The 17,504-nt window shown below is 42.6% G+C and overlaps 1 protein-coding gene across 2 annotated transcripts in view; it reads left to right on the forward strand.

The window, feature by feature from the left end:
* Positions 1-17,504, forward strand: part of SASH1 (SAM and SH3 domain containing 1) — a 55,131-nt gene that overhangs the window by 24,718 nt on the left and 12,909 nt on the right. For both annotated transcript variants that reach the window (XM_077811786.1, XM_077811787.1), the window contains exons 4-10: positions 1,522-1,596; positions 4,434-4,577; positions 8,644-8,779; positions 8,981-9,150; positions 10,927-11,136; positions 13,282-13,432; positions 14,922-15,035. In XM_077811786.1, the coding sequence (XP_077667912.1) occupies positions 1,522-1,596; positions 4,434-4,577; positions 8,644-8,779; positions 8,981-9,150; positions 10,927-11,136; positions 13,282-13,432; positions 14,922-15,035 (1,000 nt within the window). The remainder of the gene's footprint in view (positions 1-1,521; positions 1,597-4,433; positions 4,578-8,643; positions 8,780-8,980; positions 9,151-10,926; positions 11,137-13,281; positions 13,433-14,921; positions 15,036-17,504) is intronic.

Below are 17,504 nucleotides of genomic sequence, written 5' to 3' on the forward strand. Positions count from 1 at the left end.
TGAATGTGCAGGGAGAGAAAGCTGATAGCTTTCAAGAGACACCCGCTGCTTTATCCATAGCCAACTTTGACAGGTTCGAGGTCATGCAACTTTCTTCATCCCCATATGTTGTTCTGCTTTGTCCCACCCCACCTGATTAGAAATGAATAAGGTAGAACAAAGGTTTTTTCTAATAGGACCAATTAATCAAATTGTCCATTGGGGACTGTAATTTTTGGGTCTTCTTCCTGCAAATCACAGTCTCCAGGCTTTTCGTTGAGTAGCTGTCAGCTGATAGGTGTTACCTACCTTCAAGCCTTTCAACAGCTTCTGGATGTTTGTTAGGCAACTCTGAAGAACTAAGAACCTGATCTAATGCCATTGATGTCACTAGAAATCTCTCAATTGACTTCATTATGTGTTGGATCAGGATGTAAAAAAAGCACACCAATGTTCTTCAGGCATTTCCCCATCGCTTTGTCTAACTATAAAGAGATCATTTAAAACAGAGAACTACCTGTCTGTAAATCAGCTACCGAATATTACCATTGATACAAATAAATACTAATTGCTGCATCCTTATTTCCCTGGGATGTCCCATGTGGTTACTGTCAGTGAAAAGAATCTAAACACAGTCATTGGAACAGAGCAAGGTCACTGCAGTACAGTACTGTGCTCCAATTTTTGAGGGGGGAAAAAGTTTTAACAGTTTTACCTGCTTGTATTGAAAGGCAGTAGTTGTATTCCCACTGAGTTCAAAGGGGCCAGTCCTCTTCCAGCTGATACAAGAGCTTTAGAACAGGTCCATCAGCCAGAGCTGAACATGTTGTTTCTTGCTGTGGACGTGTAGCTTTACTTAGTGTGATTGGTCACGCTGTGGCTTTGTGCTTTTGGGAGGGAACCGGTGTCATAGTGCTGATGCTTTTAGGCAGGAAGATTATTATCTACAGTATCAGAGTTTTTGGCCAGGTCTGAGGAGCAGTGAGTGAGTCACTCCACTGGGCTAATCGTGCCATTGTAAATATGACCTGCTTTCTTTCCCAGCAGGTGATAAAGCTGCTTTGTACCACCAAGCAGGTGTGAGAGATGCCTAAACTGGAGTCATTGCTTTGGAAGAATAAAACCTCTGGTGGCATATCCCTTTTTGACAGCTGGACTGGGGTTATGTCCCCACACCCCCACCCCCCAGGGCCTGATTATGCAAGGTGCTTAGCTCATCCATTGATTTCAGTGGAAGTTGAAGGTGTTCAGCTACTCCCAGGAGGTGCTCACTCAACACCTCACAGGATTGGGGCCCCTGACTATAGGAATACTACTTTGGACTAGTATAGGGGAGGAGGCTGGAATCAGGTTGCCAGAAAATTGAAAGGCTTACTACATAAAATGAGTGGACAGTTTTCTCAGTTTCTCATCCTTTTTTCCATTTCCATCTTCTGCATACATTTGTGTTTTCAGTGATGTTCTCCAAATGGGAGAAGATGCTTGAGTGAGTTAATTGTTTGTAATGTGATTGTTTCTGTACTAATCCTGTCCTTTCCACAGAGAACCTGTAGCTTTGGAGGATTTGACTTGACAAATCGTTCCCTGCACATTGGAAACAACAACTCTGACCAAATGGTGAGTAGGAGGTAGGAAGGGCTGGGTCTGAAATAGCAGGAGGCTCCTCATGTGTGGTACTATGAAATGCTTCTTGGTGGAGTTCAATGTAGTCTTCGGTGTAGTTCTATAATAGCAGTTTGGGGATCCAAGTAAGCAGCCCAGAGAGCACAATTATTATTTTTAACCACCAACTGCACTGGTTTCTCAGCTTTGTGACAACCATATACTGTGTGTGTGTTTGTTTATATACTGTATGTGAGAATGATCAGGTGGTTACAGCACAGGACTAGGGGTCAGATCTCTGTTCTATTCCTAGCTAAGTCATTGACTTGCTGCATCACCTCAGGCAAGTCAAGTGATATCTGTGCTTCACCACAGATGGAAAAATATCTAATTTGTGACCAGAACATAAGAAGAAGATGATGACAATGACCACTGTGGATTAACGAATGTGCCTTCAGTGCATTTGCACAGGGCCCCATCTTGGCGGGGGGCAGGGAGCCCTAACCACTGGAAAAAAAACCAAAACAAAACTGAGTGGTGCGGCGACCCAGCGAGGCAGTTCTCAATGCCACTTCCTCCAATTTTGCCTAGCTACCCTCCATGAGGGGTGGCCGGACCAAACCTGAGAATCGCAGGGTAGCTGGAATTGGGAGGAGCCACCCTAGCCTGAGATGGAAGCAGAGCATTCCACTGGAGGGGCATCTGTGAATGACCAGGAAGGTCCTGGGGCAGTGGGTGAGAGGCTGGATGAGAGTTCTTGGTGGACTGTGGGGTGAGGGCTGGGGGAAAGCTGGGAATGTTGGAGGGGTTGTGAGGTTGGGGACGGAGATGGTGGGGACTGCTATAAATGGGGCTGAGGGGTTGGGGTCGCAGTTAGGTGGGATGTGTGTGTGATGGCTGTCATGAAAAGTGGGGCTGGGGTATATGTGGTGTGGGGGCATTTGGGGGGTGGGTGGGGTGGAAGGGGCATTCAGGGGTCTGAGTGGGGTAGGGAAGAGGGGCATTCTGGGGTCCATGTGAGGTGGGGGCCGAATTTTCATAGTCACAGGGCCCCCAAATTATTTAATCTGGGTTCAGTGCTTCATCTATAAAATGCATACAAAAATGTTTTAGGCCTTCACTCATTGGTGTCTGTGAAAGGCTTTGAGATATCTGGATGGAAGTCACTATAGAAGTGCCTGTTCTGAAGTTGGCAGTCCTCCCCCCAGCCTCTTAATGCTATTTTTGGTATTAAAAAATAAACTCTCAAATGTATTACTTTGATCCAAAAGTTGCTGTTGTGAAGTCTGCAACCAAAAAGAACTATATTATAAATAATGATCAGCTCACTGTACCATTTTCCCCCCTCAAGAACAACTTTTACTATTTTAGCCTTGGTCTCTGCCAATTCTTTTATATCAAGTAGTTTAGATCAAATCTAAATAATAAAACAACCTATTGCCAACATGTCTGATAATGAGGAGAGATTAGTTTCCTTGGGACTAGAGAAATCTGTACTCAGTGATTTTCTTCCTTACATGTGGTTTATAAGCACATGATGTATATCTTTTAGCTAGTATCTTTAAACCAGTTGTGATGTTTTGTTCAGGTTACCTTTTGATCTGGGAAACTATGAAATCTAGATGTTATGCTTTCCCTTTCCACCAGCAGTGAGAAAGATATGGTATACGAGACTAATGCATGCAGATCAAGTGGATTTGCTGAAAGTCTCTAACTGCATTAGTTTAATGTCTTTTCAGAACTCACAAGACAAAAGGTTATCTTTAACTTGATGAAAAGAAGCAGTAAAGTTAGCAATTAGGTTATCTTTGCAAAGAGAAAGGAAGGTAGAGTTGGTGACTGCCAGATTTCACAATGATTTTTAGAAGAGGGAGGGAGAGGGTTTTTTATCTAGACTAGCTTTGTTTGGGGGTTTGCATGTATGTTGTCTTTGGTTTTTGTAATGATAATGACCTTTTTTCTAAAAACAAAATTATAATCTTTGTGGAAAATTCAGTTATCCTCCTGAAGGGTTATTGCACCATATTGAAGATTAAATTCAACCTTTAAAGTGTGAAATGGGTTTTTGTCCTCTCGCAGTGCAAATCTCAGTGCAGCCTTGGCTATGGAGGTGCTACGAGTGCCTATCTAACAGAGTTGTATTATAATATGTATTTTGGAAGCCATATGGAGAAATATTGTGCTTTACGGATTGTGTAAACTGTCTGTGTAAGAATCAATCAGTGCAGCCACTTAACACGTGTGGTGGATGCAGCAACTAGTTTAAACTATAGGAAACCTACACAACAGTTTAGAAGAGAGAATGCAGCTTATCCAGTTGAAAATAAAATGGGAATTCAGGCAGGCAGAATGCAGTTATCCAAGCAAGTATTTGGCTAGGATCACAAGGTTAGCAATGCCTACTCTTGTGTAAAAAAGGGTAGGGGATCTTTACTGACCAAGCAACAGATCGGACTACGATTTTATGTTGTATCAGAAGGTAGTGTTGCCTAACAGCTCGAATGTTCAATGGTAACTCAAAGCGGAGGAATGCCCTCTACTGAATCCCCAACATAACTTCATGCAGTACCTCTAGGGCCGCAAACCAGTTCTTATAATCAGGTCTGAGAAGCAGCAAGAGTCGATGAGAATGCTACAGTGGTTTATGCACCGAGTTTATTGTCAAGGCCAAAAAAGAGAAGGATTCCATGCTGAAGCTGAGAGCAGTGAACCAAACACTGTGCTACCTTCGTGTCACCCCCGGATACCTTTTTGCACTGAGCGCTGGAGTGAGATATAACAGGCAGGCAGCGTGGCAAGAATTTGCTCTTGTATTTTATTTTATAGACATAACCCCCTATTTTATTTTGCAGGGCAAAGAAGGAGACTTCATTTATAAAGAAGTGATCAAATCACCCTCTGCCTCCCGTATATCTCTTGGCAAAAAGGTGAAGTCTGTAAAAGAAACCATGAAGAAAAGGATGTCTAAAAAATATAGCAGCTCTCTGTCAGAGCAGGTATGTAATGCTCACAATGGACTATACTTGCTAAGATAAAAACTATAGGGGCTATTGATCCGCTTGCTTCAAGGTATCTCCCAAAGGTCCAGTGAGGTCAGGAAGAAATTTTTCTGTGTGACTTAGTGTGATATGGCAAGTCCTGTGTTTTTCTTAAACCTCTCACTTTTATAGAAACCTAATCATGACAATTCAGTCTCAGATCTCCTTCTAGGTGACTGTTCAATAGAGGGAGATGACTGACGTGTTGCAGTTCCACCTCTCTCATTTTATTTATTATTTCTTTGGATTTCTTCAGTGATAAAAAGAGCGCTGGCTCCTTATACAAGTTCAAAAAACTAAAATTAAAATACAGCTGACACCCTAACTGAACTCCCTATAAAACTCAACATATACAACTCCCCTCTCGTAAGCAGAGCTAAGCTACCGCTCCCCCTGCAGCAGCCTGTGAAAAGAGATACACCTTGTATCTATTTCTACCATTGCTTCATCACAGATTTGTACAGTTCATTCTTAAAAGCAACCATCAGCGTATGCAGTTGTAAAGCTGTGCTTTGAATTTACTCTGGCCAAAGTAAATCTCTCTCTGAGAAAATCCCTTTTGGCAGACTTCATCTTCTTTGGTTTGGTGGATTGTCAAAGCGTCTAATGAACTAAAAAAAGATAAATCAGTCTTTCCACCTGTAATGTGTAAGTAATTGCTTACAAAACAGCTGGGAAAGCAACATTTTCTCTAATAAATATTACCCTCTAGTGGCCATTTAATAATCAGCAGCCAATTAGCATATCCTTGCAGTGTTAGAAAGCTGGAGCATGCTATTGGTGGACAGGAACAAATATACCATCATAGTGTTAATTTATCAGCAGTCCTCTGGTGATACCTCTTGGGACAGCTTGGCTACATACTTCCAGCCGTTATTTTTCTCTCTTGTCATTTGCTGAACAGTACTCAGCTCTGATGTTGAAGATCCGGTTCGAACTATCAACTCCTCAGGGCAGGAACCTTCTCTTTGGTATATGTTTGAGCAATACCTAGTACAGTGGGGCTGGGACTTGTAGGTGCAATTACAGTTCAAATTAATAATGAGCATTGTGGATTTTTGCTCCCAAATGAAGTGATCCATATTTCTCTTCACTGAAGCAGACTGATCCCAGGCTAATGCAAGTGATAGCTATCAAGTCATAATTTTAACTGCCCTGATAAATGTGGACCTGCAGCACCAGACTAGTGTGACCAACTATAACTCTCATTTAATTCTTGCGGTCTTTGGAGAGGACTTTAGCAGCTAGCCAAAACAATTTTGTAATAATTTTTCTTGAAAACTTATTAGAAAGGAGCATCAAGAATGGGAGATTTGGGGTGGGTTTTTTCCCCCTCTCTCTCCCTTGTGCTTTATAGGCTGGAGAAGAGCATGTTGCTGTGTGTGTCATCCCAATGAACTAGAGAATGGGTTTACTTTAGAAGGAAATAGCTCTGCCTTGCAGTCTTCCCACCTAGTGCCTTTTGAACTCCCTGAGAATGGGCTACCTGATGTTATTAAAGAGAAGGGGTGAGTGTTAGGCCACACGTGCCCCAGAAGAAAGCAGTGGTAAGGTTTAGGGTGGCAGGTGGAACTGTAGAACCAAAGCTGCTGAACAAAGTTACTTCACTGGTCATCCCTGTAATGATTATCATCCATCAGTTCACACACACTGGGCTGCCTTGCTCAAGCCCATGCTGCTTGTCCGGAACTTTCATTTTTGATTGTAAACTCTTTGGGGCAGGGATTGTTGTTTGTTCTGTTCATGTGGCAGCCGAAGTCTTGGCTAACACACCAGGTAACCTCCAGAGCTAAAAGCATAAGCTGTTACAGCTTGAGCTAAAGAGACACGGCTGTTTAGCTGGGACTGTACCAACTCATACCCTTTGCGAATCGTAGAGAGGAAGTTGGCCTTGGAATGCACACTCACCAGTGAGTTACATTAGAACAGTGCCCAGCACTACTGGGCCCAATCTGGATGAGGCCTTGAGGCACTACCATCGTACAAATGTTAATAATAATAATTAATATATTTTTAAAAATAACTAAATCCTATTCCAAATAATGACAAACGGAATTGTTCTATCAGTAAATTTTTAAAAACGCAGCATGTGGTGTCATCCTCAATCATGTGCAGTGTTGCTCACACTTCCTAAGTATGTATGCAGTATGGAATCCCCTTCCTAAGTATGTATGCAGTATGGAATCCCCTTCCTAAGTATGTATGCAGTATGGAATCCCCTTCCTAAGTATTTGTGGCACCTTAGAGACTAACCAATTTATTTGAGCATGAGCTTTCGTGAGCTACAGCTCACTTCATCAGATGAAGGTGCCACAAGTACTCCTTTTCTTTTTGCGAATACAGACTAACACGGCTGTTACTCTGAAACCTTCCTAAGTATGTATGCAGCCACGTTGGATCTACGCGGGTGATACTTTTTTTTAATTGTTCATTTCAAATGGGCAGTTCAATTAAGAAATAATAAGCTGCAACAAAGGTCACGTTTCCTCCTGTATTATGGAACTTTAAAGATAAGATGTTTGGGCCAAACCACCCTTTGGATATTCTACTTAGGAATGAGATAAATCTGAAAAACTGTGTGCACATTGGGTTAGTGATCTGCTTCTGCTCTTCTGCTTTCTCTGGCGATTCGCTTGACCTGTAGAGTCATATGCTGGGGAGATATTTCCTGATGATTCTGCAGTATGTAAATAATAGGTTTCATTCAGATGGTTTCATGACCACACGTCTGTGAAAATGCCAACTATTCTGTATATCAGCAGGGTTGGGTTTTGTTTTGTTTTTTAAATGCTGTACCATCTATCTTTGTGGCATCATTTCTCAAACTAAGTGCCTCTTTGCTGCCAGCATGTGTTCAAAAACATGCAAATGCTGCTCTGCCTGCAAATAGCTACCAGAAATGGAAATGATTGCTTGAGCCATTCTTCCGATAGGCTGTCACAATTTCAATATGGATAACATGCATTTGGATTGTCTATAATGCATGAAGGAATGAACACAGAAATTGCCTCCTCATATATGTGTCTAAGCATCCTTGCTTTTGTTTATAATTTCTTTGTGTCTGGGTTGCATTTTCCAGTTAATTGTTTTTCTCTTCACATACACAAACAAAAAATGACAGTAATTTGTGGCAAGAAGTTTAAAATTTCCATTTCTGCATTTGTTTGCAGTGTTGTCTGTGTTGGTCCCAGAATATTAGCAAGACAAGGTGGGTGAGGTAATATCTTTTACTGGACCAACTTCTATTGGTGAAAGAGACAAGCTATCAAGCTCCATAGAGCTCTTCTTCAGGACCCGATATTACCTCACCCATCTGGTCATTTCTGTTTTGACTTACATGGACGCTATTTATTTTTGCTTATATTATGCAAATGCCTGATTGGGAAAGTTGACAAGCAGTTAAAAGCCTATAGCAAATGTTCTCACTAAAAATATTTAGTGTCTTAATTTTTTGTCTCTAAACTGGGAGTTCTGTGTGAAGGAAAAACTCTCTGCTGGGTTTTAAACATCTAACAATGCATCAAGCAAAATGTTTAGTTTGGGATTTTAAAAATACTATACAAAATGGTTGCCTAAATTGTAATACATCAGAGAGGGAGAGCAAACGAATGAACCTGGGGAGGAAGGATGGTTTTGTGATTAAGACACTGGACTGGGATTCAGGAGTTTCCATTCCCAGCTCTGCCACAGACTTTGTGACCTTGGGCAAGTTACTTAACTTCTGTTTCCCCATCTATAAAATGGGGATAATGCCCCCTTTCTTTCACCTGTTTTTGTCTTGTCTGTTTAGATTGTAAGCTGCCTGGGGCAGGGACTGTCTCCTATTATGTGTTTATACAGAGCCTAGCACTGTGGGGCCCCAACTTCTGTTAATGCCGACAATAAATAAATCCTAATGACTTCTGTCCTTGCTGGTAACATGTAGTAGAATATGTACTAAGTTTTCTCTTAAGATACATGCAAGCAGTCCCTGCCATCTTCCATGGGAATCTGCCAATCTGAAATGGGTTCAAATCTCTTTCAGGACTCCAGCCCTGATGTAATGCCAGGTTCTCCGCAGTCACCACAGCCAGAGACTGATTCTCTGGATAAGCCCAAACTGAAAGCTGGTGGTTCAGTAGAAAGCCTGAGGAGCTCCTTAAGTGGTCAGAGCTCAATGAGTAAGTTCAGTTATAATCGCATCATTTTGTTGTTGTTGCTGCAGGGCACATAGATTTCCACAGTAAATAAAATGAAGTTCTTATGAACATTTTCGTGTTTGCATCTCATCTCTGACAGTGGCAGAAATGAATTGGTGTTGATGAGCCCTTCTAACAAGCATATATTTTTTTTTAAGCTGTTACTCTGGTTCCCCCACACAGGTGGTCAGACAGTGAGCACGACAGATTCCTCAGCCAGCAACCGGGAGAGTGTCAAGTCTGAAGATGGTGATGATGAAGAGCCTCCCTATAGGGGACCTTTTTGTGGGCGAGCCAGGGTTCACACTGATTTTACACCCAGCCCTTATGATACTGACTCCCTGAAACTTAAGGTACCAGTTTTCTTCTTGGATCAAATGACATATGCTACTCAGGGAAAACTCCCACTGAAAAGTCAGTAAGAGCTTAGTCTGAGGAAGGCTAACACAGTACTTAGTCCCTTATTTAGCTGAGGTTGTGCTCCCTGCATTCCCGTTACCTGTCTCTTTCTGGTATTGCAGTGTGCTCTTAGGAGTTGTTTGGGTGATAAAATATAGGTGAGTAGTTCTTAGTATTTTCCTAAATCCAAGCAAACCTGCTTTAAAATTCCAAAGGGGCAGGCAGAGAAGGGAGTGGAGGGGTATGTGTGAAGGGAGTGGGGGAGTTAACTACTGTGGAACTGAAAATATATGCTGTAAATTTACTTCCACTCTGCACGGATTTGAAAAATCAATTTTCAGAGAGAGTTTTTCTAGCAACAGGCAAGCAGAAGAACTCAGCTGAAACAGGCCAGAGTTGTTAATTCCTGATCAAATAAATATTCTGAGCCAGATTCTTGGTTGCTGTCAAGGACAAGCCTTGTGGGGAAAGGGCTGCAAAGATAGTATAAAGTTCACTTTTGCACACTTCCAACACTGGGTGCCCTGTGTCTAGGTGGCCACCTACACTGCCAGAGCTAGTCCACCTGCACCGAACTAGAATTGAGTCTATTATAATTTGCACTAGCTACAAACAGTGCCACAGAGCTGAAACAGGTTTCAGAGTAGCAGCTGTGTTAGTCTGTATCCGCAAAAAGAAAAGGAGTACTAGTGGCACCTTAGAGACTAACACATTTATTTGAGCATAAGCTTTTGTGAGCTACAGCTCACTTCATCGGATGCGTCTGATGAAGTGAGCTGTAGCTCACGAAAGTTTATGCTCAAATAAATTGGTTAGTCTCTAAAGTGCCACAAGTCCTCCTTTTTTAGAGCTGAAACAGCAACTGCTGGTAGACACAGAGTAGGAGTAGTATCTTGTGGTACTGTCTCTTTAGAATTAGCCAGGAATAATCACCAGAGGTCCTCCCATTATGAGAGGTCACTCACATGATGCAGTCACACCCAGGGTCTGTGTGCTCAGAATCTGTAGGAGCCATCTTGTCATGTAACTAATAAAGTGGTTTAAACTTCATATCACTGGCTTGACTCTGGTTCCTGAAACACAGACACTGCAGTACATTCACAAGGAAGAAGCTCTCTGCTGCCTGACCATTTTCAAAAGCAAGACAGTGGAGAGCATGAGCAACAATCCATAGATAACTGAGAACTACTGGTGTAAGTGTGAACTCCTGGGATCTATTCCAGGATCTGTGACTAGCTTGCTGAATGATCTTGGTCTACACTGATCTTGCTGTAATGATCTTGGTCTACACTGAAAACTTACATCGGCATAATCCCCACGCCTGAGAGATGTAGCTATACTGGCCTAACCCTTGGTGTAGACAACACTAGGTCGATGGAAAAATTCTTCTGTTGACCTAACTACTGCATCTCAAGGAAGTGGATTAACTCCGGGGTGATGGAAAAACCCCTTCCATCGCTATAGTTACTATCTACACTGAAGCACTACAGCAGCGTCACTGCAGCTTTTTTAATGTAGACCTTAGTCTCTGTTTGCCTCTTTCCCCATCTGTAAAATGGGTGTGACAAGACACACCTCACAAGCGTATGTGATTGAGTCATGTTTGCAAATTCCCCTGAGGTCTTCAGGTTCTGTGTAAGTGGAAAAACAGAGTGAGGATAGTGAGTTTGCCTGAGTATTGATAGGAATTATGTGCCTAACTGTCCCATTCTTTCTTGTTGTGCCTTCAGAAAGGTGATATCATCGATATAATCAGCAAACCTCCCATGGGCACTTGGATGGGCCTGTTGAACAACAAAGTGGGCACTTTCAAATTTATCTATGTGGACGTGTTAAATGAGGAGGAAGAGAAGCCAAAGCGGCCCACAAGGAGACGACGGAAAGGAAGACCACCTCAGCCCAAGTCTGTCGAGGATCTCCTTGATCGTATCAATTTAAAGGTTAGTTCTCATTCTCTCTTGATACAGTTTCCCTATGGGAAGGGGGGTGCGTGCTGTTAAGTAAGTTTTTAGGGGCTACACAGTAAGGTCCTAATCCTGCACCCATTGGAACGTTCACCATTTATGTAATGGAAGCAGAACTGGCTCTTAATTTACAGAGGGGATGTAGCTGATGCATAGAACAAGTAACGTCCAGTGTAATGGACTGCCGAAGGGGTCAGTTACCTACATGCCAGGATCCTAATACGTTCCACAGATTGGCAGTGAGATCGAGTACAACAACACAAAACCTAGCACAGATCCAAAGGACATTAGGTTACTGCTTCTTTTAATGAGGGAGTTGATCGTCCCTGTTCCAGGAAGCTCAAGGTCCGCCAGGTTGGAGATAAGCTGCTGTGCCTGTAGTCTGCTCTTCCGATTACTCTGTTACTGAAAGGATGTGACATGTTGTGCACCTGCAGAGCGTGCTGTTCGAGGAGATGGGCTTCGAAATCCAACAGCAGGTGTGGCACTGAAGGGTCAGGAAGGTGGTTGTGCCAATGGTTAGGACACTATTTATGTACTCGGCGGTCCTATAATTTCTTTATGACATGGTTGTTTGCATTTGTGGTGCAGTAGTGAAAAATTCCCTCTGTTTTATTTTTTTCTTTTCTTCTTACATTGCCAAAATAGGTTGTTCTGTTAATTCATAGTTAAGGGATCTGCAGAACAGAGGGAATGAAATTCAGACACAGATGCTTATAGCTTCAGTGATGTCTCCTAGTATTGGAATGCTTCATTTAAAGTGTAACGGTGACAGACCCCGGTCTTTGGCGGGCGAGATCAAACTTGGGGCCCTGGAGCTGCATGAGCCTCTACTGCATGAACGAAAAGCCAACTGGCTCTTAGCTAAGGCTGTAGAGCAGACTCATTTAACTCTCTGTAAGTGGTCTCGGGGCCACGAGATGGGACAGAACAGCACACCCAGGAGGTGTATGTGTTACAAAAGCACTCTTGAAAAAAATGAACTTTTAATTCTTTTAAAAGCCTGAATTTAAAGCAGTTTAAAAAAAAAAAAAAAGCCCATGTGTAAATCCCTTCCAAGGCTTATGTCTGTGCAACCGTTTCACTTCAGTGAATGTATGAAGCTATGCAACTGCACGCTGAAAGCCAGTGAAAGCACCATGACAGTGATGTATTGCTATGCAAAAGTGCGGTGTAACCTCTTCTTTCCTTATGCAACAAGCGTGTCCATTATATTTTCTCTTAGCTCAATAAATTAAGCCCAATTTAAAAATTCTGGTCTCAAAATGTTAGCAGTTCAAGGAAAAGGAACGGGGGGATCAAAATCACCTAAGTCCCATTTTCAAGCATGACTGGGGCACTTCGGGTACTTCTCCACTGCAATTAAAACCTTGTGGCTGGTCTGTGCCACCCGACTCAGGCTCACGGGGCTCAGCCGAAGGGTCTGTTTGATTGTGATGCAGACATTCAGGCCAACCTCTGGGACACTCCCACCTCGCAGGGTCTTAGAGCCCAGGCTCCTTCCCAAGCCTGACTGTCTGCACCACAATCAAACAGCCCAAGTCCGCGTCAGCTGGCACGGACCAGCCACCGTTCTTTAATCGCAGTGTAGACATATCATTAACAGGCTGTACCTAATTCACTTTTGAAAATGGGACTTAAGCACTTTTGAAAATATTACCCATTGAGAATATTGTTGCAGAAAGAATCGGCCATAATAGGTGCATGCCATGGCATATCGAGGGTATTGTAATTGACACTGTGAATTTACAGCAGTTCAAGAAACCTGGTATAACAAAACAGAACTTGTTAGTACAAACTAAGGCTTCTAAACGATGTATCCCTCTGAAAGAAAGAGGAACTGGTATAGTCTGTGGATGTATATTTTTATGCCCCTCCTATGCCCTGCGTAACAAAGGCCCTGCATTTACAGTAAATATGGGGGGGGGGTTGTTGTTGTTGTTTTTTGTTTTTTTTGTATTTCAGTTGATCCCTAGTAATAAGTAACAATCTGTTAGGAAGACAAAGCTGAAGAAGAAACTGCCTAGATAGGCACGGATTGGTTGAACTTTCCTTTGTTTTCAGGTGGTAGATCTCTTGTCTTGTTGTACGGCTCACTAGTTTCCTGTTTCCCCCACACAGGAGCACATGCCCACTTTTCTGTTCAATGGTTATGAAGATCTGGACACTTTCAGACTGCTGGAGGAGGAAGACTTGGATGAGCTGAATATCCGAGACCCGGAGCACAGAGCTGTTCTCCTCACGGCTGTGGAGCTTTTACAGGAATATGATAGTATGTGGGTTTTGGCTTTTTCCCAGTGCCCTGCTGAGGGCTCTTTTGACCACTTCTGGGAGAGGAAACTAGTTGAGGGAGTCTGTTGATATTGTCTTATGTAGTCTAGGCATTTCTGTGGTGCCTGTGTTAAATAACTAGGCTTCTAGGGAATTTCAGATTGTTTTACATTTGCATTTCACTCCACCACAGTTATTTATTTTCCTGTAAAATCTGCTGTCCTGTGAGTGTGTGTGGAACTTTTAAGAGGAAAATATACATCAGCTAAGCTTGAATAGTCAGGGTTCTAGTCAGAGAACAATATGGGGCTCATTCATCTGGAAATCAAGTGTTGCTAACACAGCCAGTGGGTCCAATACTGTTGCTAAGAGATTTCTGCTGTCGGTTTACGCTTTCACAAACAGTGCCATTTCTCCCTTCTCCTCTGACCTCTCCTTGTACTGTTTGCAAGTAGCCTACACTATACATTCTCCACAGAGCTAGCCTTAACTTTTCTGTCATTCCCCAGGAATAAATTCAAGTTACAAACTTTAGGCTTTTTTCCCCTCTGATTTGGGGCATTTTTGGTCACTTAATATGATTTTTACCTCATTGTTTACAAGATTGATTTAATATGTTCACTTTTTTTTTTTTTTTTTTTTGCAGTAAAAGTTTTTATAGTGACCTTCCACTTTGGCTTAAAAATGTAAGGCATTATTTGGAAGGGGGTTGGAGAGAATGAATTCCTCTTGCATGTGATGGGGGTGGACAAAAAGTGGAGTGGGAAAGAGACAGTTGGAGCCTGTGTGAGCACAGCTCCTGGCTCTGCTCCATAATTACTTTTTTTCATGATCTGAGAATAGGCATCAGACTAGCAGTTTCTGGCTTTTGTTGAAGAACATAACATAACACAACATCAACGGCAGCTGTGCATCAGGCAATTGGTGGTTTGATTTCTCCAGTCCTGAATTTAGTTTCTGTACAAAACAGTTTGACCAAACTCTAAGGGCCAAGTCCTGGAATCCAGCACACAGCTTGATTCCCCTTCCTGGGAGTGCTGGGGATAGTCACAGAGCCAGCCAGGAAGGAAGGAAGGAATTCTTACCACTAGTTTCCCACTCACTCTCTGCCCCGTCATGGGGAAGAATTACTAGTAATTCCATCTGATTCTTCCCCTGGCTTCCCTCTTCAGGATAGGTCAGTAATTTGGTCAAAGCCTTTTGACACTATCCCATTTAAACAAGTCCCTGCTGCACTTTCTGTTGTTCACGTCACTGTTCTCACACTTTAAAATGAGGGTATTGTACCGTATCTTGTCTTCCAATGGCATTATTCCCCATTGTGATTACTTTCCACAGAGCCTTATCCCCTCCTAATGCTCAGATGTCTGGGCTGACGCAGTGAGTACTAGCAAGTGTTTGGGGAGGAGAGGAAGTGGTTAGCCCAAGAACCTGCATCAGATTCCCTGTGTAATGGCGTTTTTTTCATTGTGCACTCTCACCTCCTCCAGGTAACAGTGACCAGTCGGGGTCTCAGGAGAAACTTCTCATAGAAGGCCAGGGACTGAGCAGATGCTCCCCCCGGGATTCTGGCTGCTATGAAAGCAGTGAAAACCTGGAGAATGGTAATGAGAGCAAAGAGAATCACTGACATGCCCAGCCTGTGTGTGCAGACGACTTTTGCATTCTTTCTGCTTCCATGCTCCAGCTAAAAGTGGAGCTGCTTCATACTTGGCTTTCTCACTCCCTCATCCTTGCTCTCTCTCTTTTCCTGAGCCATTGCTTTTTGTTATTGTTGGTGTTGCTGCTTTCTAGCACTGACAGAGGACATAGGATTACAAAAGAAAAGCAGATGATCTGGAGATTGTGTTCTGAGAAAACCAGGCCTCCACCCCCATCTTCCTCCTGCTCCATCTCCTGTTGTAGTCTTGAGACTGGTTCTCATATTCATAGTTATTGCTAAGGGAGTACTGGCAAAGGGGAACTCTCTTCACTTCTCTTTGGAGCTTTGGAGGAGTTGTTCGCAGCCTTAACGAAAAAACAACCTTTGGAAATGAATGTTCTCTATTTTGGGCAGTGGTTTTGTGTGTTTGCTCGAGATGCATGTTGCATCCTCCTGCCATCAAAGGGGCCTGTTGTTGAGATGTTAAAGCATTTGCATGAACCTCAGCAAGACAATTGAATCGAAATGTTGGCAAGATGGGAGAGCAAGAACCACCTACTATGTAGACTGCCCATTGTCCTGGCTTGTGACGCTGGGAGATGGTGTCTGAATGGCAAGGGAGATCTCAGTAGAGGCTACAGTCCCATGTGTAGAAGAAGACAAACAGCTGTATGAAAGAGGGTTGTTAACAATTTTACATCTTTTTATTCAGTAATCAGTTAAATTGCTTTTGATCAATTGAGTTTGGTGATGTCACTCCAGACACCTGAGTTCTGGTTCTGCCTCCATCTGCCAGGCTTTATCACCAATGGCCGGTGCAAATGTGAATCCAAGAATGCAGTTGAAAAAGATCCTGTTCCCCCTTTTAGGTAGCTGTGGCTGCAGCTCCTTCTTCCAGCTGTGAGGGTGGGTAGAAGGTCTTCTCCTGAGTCAGTGCCTCCTCTATTAATGTGCCAGTTGAAGATCCTCACTTAGGGAACACAAATCACCATATGCTAGGAACCGAAGTGCATCAACTCCGTAATGCACTAAACCCCACAGGCCTCAGAGAGCAAGAGATCAGAATTGTCTCCAGAACTTGAGCCTCCTGCACTACAGTGTTGTTGTCACTTGACCAAAGCAGCTCGACCTCTCTGGTTTAATTCCCTTGCAGAGGTTGTTGCTTTTGATGACTGTATTTCAAATGTGACTGAAATCTGTATACTGTGCTAAAGAGAGAAAAAAATTCTTATTACTTTACATACGTTTATAAAAAAAATAAAAAAATTACATAGCCTATATTTGATTTTCTTTCCCTTATATTCACAAGAGGTCTCCTAATGAAGGCTTTAGCATTAAGGTTAAATTGCTGCCTGTACGTTTTCTTTAGTTTAATAAAATCTTTGCAAAGCAATTGTCATTGCCTGCCTGCTTTCAGAATGCTTGCTTTTATGTTTAAACTAATATTTCTATCTAAGCTTTCCAGAACTGAGATCACTAATGCTTTGTATTGCTGTTCAGCTTTGGCTTGCTGCATTTTTATACCATTTCTACATACTAGTGCATTCAGTGCTTGCTTTGAGAAACTGTTTCGGGTGTAAGATTTATACTGGATCATTCTCCTTGTGGTGAAAGGATTCTGTCAAAGCTGGTTGGTCTGAAGAGTGTCCCACCTTCTTTGCAAAGTCCACCGACCATCATTGTTTATATGCTTCTTGTTTCCAAAATACATTCTTCAGTTGGCCCTTTTCTGTTGAAGTGAGGATAACCAGCAGCCTAGTACAAGCACATAATGAACAACCAGACAATCATCTGCTTTTCTCACAGCGAGGGGAAATGCATTCTGAGAAGGAAGCAGGTTCTCAGATGAGGGATGGTTATTTTTTCTAATGACAAGTACAGAGGCCTGTTATGCGTAGATATCAATTCTCCTGGCGTCAATTCCAAATTTTCAGAGACTCTATTACAACTTGAACGCAGTTTGCTACATACTATATCTGTAGGTGCTGAATTGTTTGTCTGTTTTAGGTACTTTTATGGCAGGCCTCCATGAGACAAGCATCTGAGCACCTCACACATTTTAATGTATTTATCTTTATAGCACCTCTGTGAAGTAGAGAAGTACTGTTTTCCCCCATCTGTAAAATGGGGATCTGAGCCACAGCGATATTAAATGGCTTGCCTTTGGTCACACAGGAAGAATGTGGTGAAGCAGGGACTTAAACCCAGATCTCCTAATTCCCAGGCTAGCACCCTAACCACTGGATCATCCTTCCTCTCTCAGTAAACACAAGAAGAAATGACAAGGCAGGTAGCCATGTCACTTTGTTTAATTCTGTATTTATACCAGTTGACACTGTCAATGACGAGAAAAGAAGCCATGACTGTTTGTCGTGCCAACCATCACATCTTTGTTGTGTCAGTAAAACTGTAAAAACCCAAGGAAATGTAA

The sequence above is a fragment of the Eretmochelys imbricata genome, chromosome 3 (assembly GCF_965152235.1).
Source record: "Eretmochelys imbricata isolate rEreImb1 chromosome 3, rEreImb1.hap1, whole genome shotgun sequence".
Lineage (NCBI taxonomy): Eukaryota > Metazoa > Chordata > Testudines > Cheloniidae > Eretmochelys > Eretmochelys imbricata.